Source organism: Anarrhichthys ocellatus, unplaced genomic scaffold (assembly GCF_004355925.1).
Source record: "Anarrhichthys ocellatus isolate YVR2014 unplaced genomic scaffold, GSC_Weel_1.0 scaffold73, whole genome shotgun sequence".
Lineage (NCBI taxonomy): Eukaryota > Metazoa > Chordata > Actinopteri > Perciformes > Anarhichadidae > Anarrhichthys > Anarrhichthys ocellatus.
This window is the reverse complement of record NW_022280103.1, coordinates 1382251-1388352: the sequence shown is the minus strand read 5'-3', so window position 1 is coordinate 1388352 and position 6102 is coordinate 1382251. Positions and strand designations below refer to the sequence as shown.

Genomic DNA, 6102 nt, shown 5'->3' with positions numbered 1-6102 from the left:
CAATATTAAATATTCATTATGATGAATGAATAGGCAACAGAAAACATATTGGGACATAATCCAGTAAACTGTAAAAAGGTTAACTGCATGTTCCAGTAATATCTAAGCTACTACGTGAAAGCGGAGTATGTTTCCGAAGTATTACCACCTACTAAAGTAGTGTTTTCCTCCTGAATGCTGAGATGAACCGTTTTCTCATATGTTTCCAGCTACGAGCTGAAGTGAACGCTATGGTCCGGCAGGAAGCTCTTATCCAGCGCGCTGTGCCTCCTCACGTCAGCGGCTCTCTGCACGGGAGCACAGAGTGATGTGGACAATAACTGCGCTCGTGCCACAGCGTGCGCGTGAGCATATTTATGTATGCATTAGTTGGCGGGCAGAGACGAAGAGGAGGCCGCGCACGCGAGGAGAAAAGCGCGTTTTCTGATTGGCTGTGAGGCATTGGTACCCAGCGTTCTCCGGCAAATTATCTCAAGTACGACCAGAAGAGATACCTTCAAAATAAAAGCCTATTTTAAGTCGTAATTGCCTAAATTTATTATTTTTCAGATACAGCTCATTGCCACACGCGTATGTCACATAATAGTCATAGACAATGTACTTTTAATTAAAAATATTGCTCAAAAAATACTTAAACACCTTCACAGGTCACGGCTTTGTAATGACCGATTTTGGCAGTGACCGGAAATGCGTGTTGTATTGTAGCTAGCTTTACTTTGGTCCAAGGGATGTGACTACAGCCTCTCTCGCGTGCCTCATCGGCCCCTTTACTCGGTGCTCCGTTTGTTTGTGTTCCTCCTGCCTTTTACCGTCGAAATGGAGCTCGGTGGGAATTAGCGGGCGAGCGCCCCTTCGAGTTCTCATCCTTACCTTTGGAGAATGATCCACCGGCAGCTTAATTTATCCCAGGTAGGTCGTCTCCATTGTTGCTGCGTTACGTGAGGTGATGTTGCCTTTCATATCAGTCTCTAAGCAGCGGCCCATCCATCGCTCTGTAGCCCGCATAGGCTGTCTGTCATTCCCTCCGTGTGGAGGAAACGGCAGGCGGAGTTCTGTTCAAAACATCGAGTGATTAGCGTTACGTGGGGTTCGCCGGTACAAGAGGAAACAGCCAGTGGAACATATGTTAGTCTGGCTTTCTTTCTTCAGGAGCGACCACATATCCACACTAATTGTATTTTTAGAGGTAGTTCACCTCACCACCAAACACGGTTCCCCCCGAGCTTCATTTCCTGTCATTGCTAGCAGGACACATCGCTCCTAAGTTGGCATTACATTTATAGAAAAAGGCTAAATTGCGTTATTGTGAGCCGTTGGGTGTGTGCCGAATCAAAGCTTGGATGCGAATCTGAGAATGTCTTGAGTCATCTTTCGTGTAAAATGTCCTCATTAAGTAACATTAATGTCTGCAATTATTGTAACGGTGCTTGGCGTGATGGATGGGCGCTGCAGATGTCAGGGCCACACAGCTTCACCCTGTTCGTGCTCGTGATTTGGGATGTAGCCCACTACGAGTCCTGATGCACAGAGAGCCCCCCCCAGAGTGGGGATTCCCATCCTCAGAATCCTCTTAAATACTGGAGCACCACACGGCGTGCCTTTCCTTCAGTGTTCTCTGTGTTCTGGTGTCATTGGTTCAACAAATAACAAACCAGATGGAGCTATAGAAGAACAAGTGCTATTATGAAAGATAAATCAACAACAACAAAAACAGGCTATTTCCAAAGAGCAGCATATCACTTTCTTATAGAAGTGCCTTTGGGCTGCATTTCACCAATGATGCTGGTTGTCAAGTTATCACAAACCTACCTGTCAAACAATAAAATATGTTTATTTTCATTGAAATGCCATTTTATCTAATCCCACTTCTTGCTATTATTTCTCTTGGCTATTTTATTATTATTTGTATTCTGTAGAGTGAAGCATGACAATCAACAAGGGGGATACACTTGTTTTGGTGTTTTTTTATTAAACTCCATAGATGCCTGTTATTTCCCACTTGCTATTTTAAACACTCATGAATATGCACATATCAAAGCTGGCACCAGCTCAGGATGATTGTGGCTGATGTATGCAGAGAAGGTGTGATTAGAGGTCTTGTTTGTGGAGCCACTGGATGAATGAAGCTCTGCAGTGGTCGGCTGAGGTCTCAGGTAGCCAGTCAGTCTTCTGAATACTAAAGGCCTGGTGCCAGATCATCTGTAGTTATTGGGCTATTCATGTTCCTTCATGAGCACGTGGCCAGTTATCTCCCATTGTAACCCCATGTTTGACATTGTTTACATTATAAGTGAGATTTGCACATGTAGTGTTGTGCCGGTGCTGCCTTTCTCTGTGCATAGATAAAAACAAAATGAGCGGCAATTTGACATTGACAAAAACAATCTTGCTCACGTGACTCTGTGTCTTGTTCAGTAGATACTGCTCTGTGATATTCCTGCTACACCCAGCCGACAGCTCCACTTTTACTGCGTTAGTCACAGAGTTTGAAGCGCCACGAAACAATCTCTGACATCCACCAAAACAGAACGGAGTTGCAATAAAACCGTGCATATTTGAAGGACGCTTAGATTGTTGGAGACCGGGGCTACATACACATTATTACCTCAATTCATCTTTTTGTCTGTGAAGTGTCAGAAAGCATCTTCAAATGCCCCGTTGCTTTCTGAACAACAGTCCAAAACACAAACATATTAAGTCCCCGATGAGTTCCTTGTGTTCTTCTGGATGTTACACCACAGTCACGACCATTACCAACATGTGATCCCATCATCTCAGCAGAACCAGCTCAGCTTAAAGACCACCATGGGACAATACAACATATACATCTATTGTAATTGCACTGTTTTATTGTGTACCCTTTTTCATGAAGCCCATCAGCACACACACACACACACACAGTGCATATCAGCTTTCAGTTGAAAAGTAGAGCAGCTACAGAGTCAGATGTTCATGTGGACAGCAACGATGAGATCATATAGCTATGGTTACCCATCTGTATGTGAACAATGCTTCCTCAGAGGGATCATCAGGGAGATCATTACTGATCATCTCCAGCAGAAGCTTCCCGCTCTCTCCTGTTCGAGAAAAAATGCATGCAGAATTAATAATCATGTAGTCTGGAACACAATTATACTGGTTAATTGTGCAAGTGTCAGAACAAGTAGGAAGGACAACTGGGGATATTTCCCAGGAGATTACCCTGTGTGTGTGTGTGTGTGTGTGTGTGTGTGTGTGTGTGCGCGTGTGTGTGTGGCTAGCTTGGGCACCATGCTAATATGGTACCACATGACTAATGAGGACTGTAGGGATTTGAACATGATGTGAAACAGGAGCTGGTGTAGTTTCTGTATGTGCCTCTGTGCATGTGTGTGTCACATTGTGCTCCCATCTCATTGGTTAGTTACAGACAGGCTGTCACAGGAAAGCTGAAGAGACATGCTGGGGGGGAATAACAAAGTAGGGACATCAGGAAAAAGACGAGGTCATTTGGTTGTTTCTCGGATTTCAGCTGTTAGATGTCCAATGTTGCTGGAGGAGTTTGTTCTCTTTGGAGACAGAGGGCTGAAAAACATCTGAGCGTGTTTCCTGATCTTACTCTGTTCACTGGCTGATAGGGTGAAAGGAAAAGTACAGAAAACAATGTCTTTATACTGAGCTATGAGTTAGCATGCTAGCTAACCCCAATGACGGCACTTCCTGTTGCTGCTTCACAGTAGAACCCTTCCAGTAGTTTGCTTTAAATGTGAAGTATCAGCGAGAAGAATGGTCTTATTATTATGTCACAGCCCGGCTCAGAAACTGGAACAAAACAGGGAGACATTGAGCTGGCGGCCAAAAGTAGTAGTTTATTTGTCTCGCCAAAAACACGTAACCCAACGTTATCAGCACTTTCACAAAGTCAGCAACAACTGTGGTGAGCCTGTCAACAAAGGTCTTCCTTCCGCCCGAGCGCCTGCCAACTGGAAAGGGTATTTAAGGATGAGCCACACCGGCACAGGTGAGACTCATCCTGCTGACGATCCTCCACTCAGCACCTGTAACAGATGAAACACAACCGGCACCTAGTGTATGATAGGAGGAGGGTCGTCACAATTAGAAGCTTACCTTCTGACAGCAAAGCCTCCATGTTGTTCCGAATGTGGTGTTGGTTAGACGTCTGTGGTTATCACAAGCTGAAGACATTTTATTCAACAATATGAAATACGTCTGGATCCCTAAAAAGTATATCCAAAACTATAAATAGTTTAAAAAATGGTGTTTGATTTCATGAAAATCTTAAAGGGACAGTTCACCCCAAAATCAGATACCCGTAAATCTCTTCGGGCTATTTATCAATCTAGATAGTTTTGGTGTGAGTTGCTTTGAGCCGAGGGTCATAGAGTTCTGTGATATTGCAGAGAAGACATCATAAAGCCTGATCTCTCCAACACTAGGCAACTCACACCAAAAATATTCTAGATTGATAAATAGCCCTACAGGTGGAAACATATATTTGATTCTGTCTCTTTAAATATTACAGCTGTAGAGAAACATCCTTCATTCATTTGGAGTCGTGTTTGAGTCAATCCGATGAATTAAAGTCCCGTATACACTCTCTATTAGCTTAGTTCTAGTCTCTGCTGGCTCTTTTACTGCTTAATGCTCCATTATGTTCACCAGCTTGTCGCTGACTGTGGGTTAGTGATGCGTGGGTCAGGAGGGTTTGGGTGTGCTGATTGGAAAATATTGCGGGTTTGGGCGGGCGGGTTAAAAGTGACCAAGCAGCACTCTAAGTACATTATAAATAACTTACAGGAACATTACAGGCAGTAGTCCACCTACCATTCTCCTCTCTGTTGCTCTCCCTCTCACACACACACACACACACACACACACACACCATCCTTGTCTCAGACCTCAGTCCAGACCAGGCACCATCCTCTGGTTCTGAAAAGTGAAGCCAATGCTGAACTGTCTTAGACCTGCATTCTCTCTACTGTCCATCAGGGGGCGACTCCTCTGGTTGTATAGAAGTCTATGAGAAAATGACTCTACTTCTCTCTTGATTTATTACCTCAGTAAACATTGTAAACATGAGTTTATGGTCTCAGTCTCTAGTTTCAAGTCTTCTTCAATACAGCATGATGTTCATTTAGTAAATTATGGTCCATTTAGAGTCAAACAGACCATAAAGCAGGGGATGCTTTAGGGGGGGCTTACTGTGATTGACAGGTCTCTACGTCACTCCTCCAAATTCCAAAGATGGTCACTTCTGTTCACTGGTTGCAAAAAAAACCAAGATGGCGACGGTGAAATCTCTGAACTCGAGGCTTCAAAGCCACAGTCCACAGACCAATGAGGGACGTCACCATGACTACATGCACTTCTTATACACAGTCTGTGGTCCTGACACTCGTGCTACCGTCATGCATCAAGTTAGCAGTTTGCATGCTTGTTGGGTCGGCTTCGGGTGCTTGACCCGCCCATCACTTCTTCGCCTGTCTGCCGGTTGGGTGCCCAGCAGGGAGTGCTCGGTGGGTCTGTTAGACCAAAACAGTGAAGTTGTGCTGAACAATGAGCTGAAAGTCACTAAAAAGCTGCGTTAAGTTGAGGAGCTGCATATTCAGCTGATCATTGTCTGTATGCTCGTCACTACAACAGAAACCTGCCATTTTAAAGATATTGATCAGCAGCTTAGATCAACTAAGGTTAACGTCCTCTGATAAACAGTGTAGTGTTGATGCTACAGTGAACACAGCCCACATTCACCGGACCAGTCTGCAAAGAGAACATCTTCCTGCTAACAGCTCCTTCCTCTGCAGGCTTGCCTCTCCACTGCAGTGATGCCAGCCATGTGACTACCTATAGACATGGAAGCTGAGCGATGTGACCATGAGATGTTGTAGAGTAGCTTTTCAGTCTTTCTGTTGCTGTTTGTCTCTGTTCTCCATGTGTCTGTGTGTGTGGAGGTCCATCTGAGCTTCTGCTCCTTCTCAATTATTCATATTTTTATCTGACAAAGATGGAAGTATGATAACGTGTGATGATTCTGTTTTTGTTTTTTTCATACTTGAGTCCCACCTGCTGCATTCACACAGCCTGTGCTGTTCTGTTTCTGTG

General features: G+C 44.3%; 1 protein-coding gene across 4 annotated transcripts in view; it reads left to right on the top strand.

Moving 5' to 3' along the window:
* The first annotated feature begins 734 nt into the window (after nucleotides 1-734).
* The window catches only part of hecw1a (HECT, C2 and WW domain containing E3 ubiquitin protein ligase 1a), a 62357-nt gene continuing 56989 nt past the window's right edge, over nucleotides 735-6102 (top strand). For all 4 annotated transcript variants that reach the window (XM_031873666.1, XM_031873664.1, XM_031873668.1 and 1 more), the window contains exon 1: nucleotides 735-909. In XM_031873666.1, the coding sequence (XP_031729526.1) occupies nucleotides 880-909 (30 nt within the window). In that variant the 5' untranslated portion in view covers nucleotides 735-879. The remainder of the gene's footprint in view (nucleotides 910-6102) is intronic.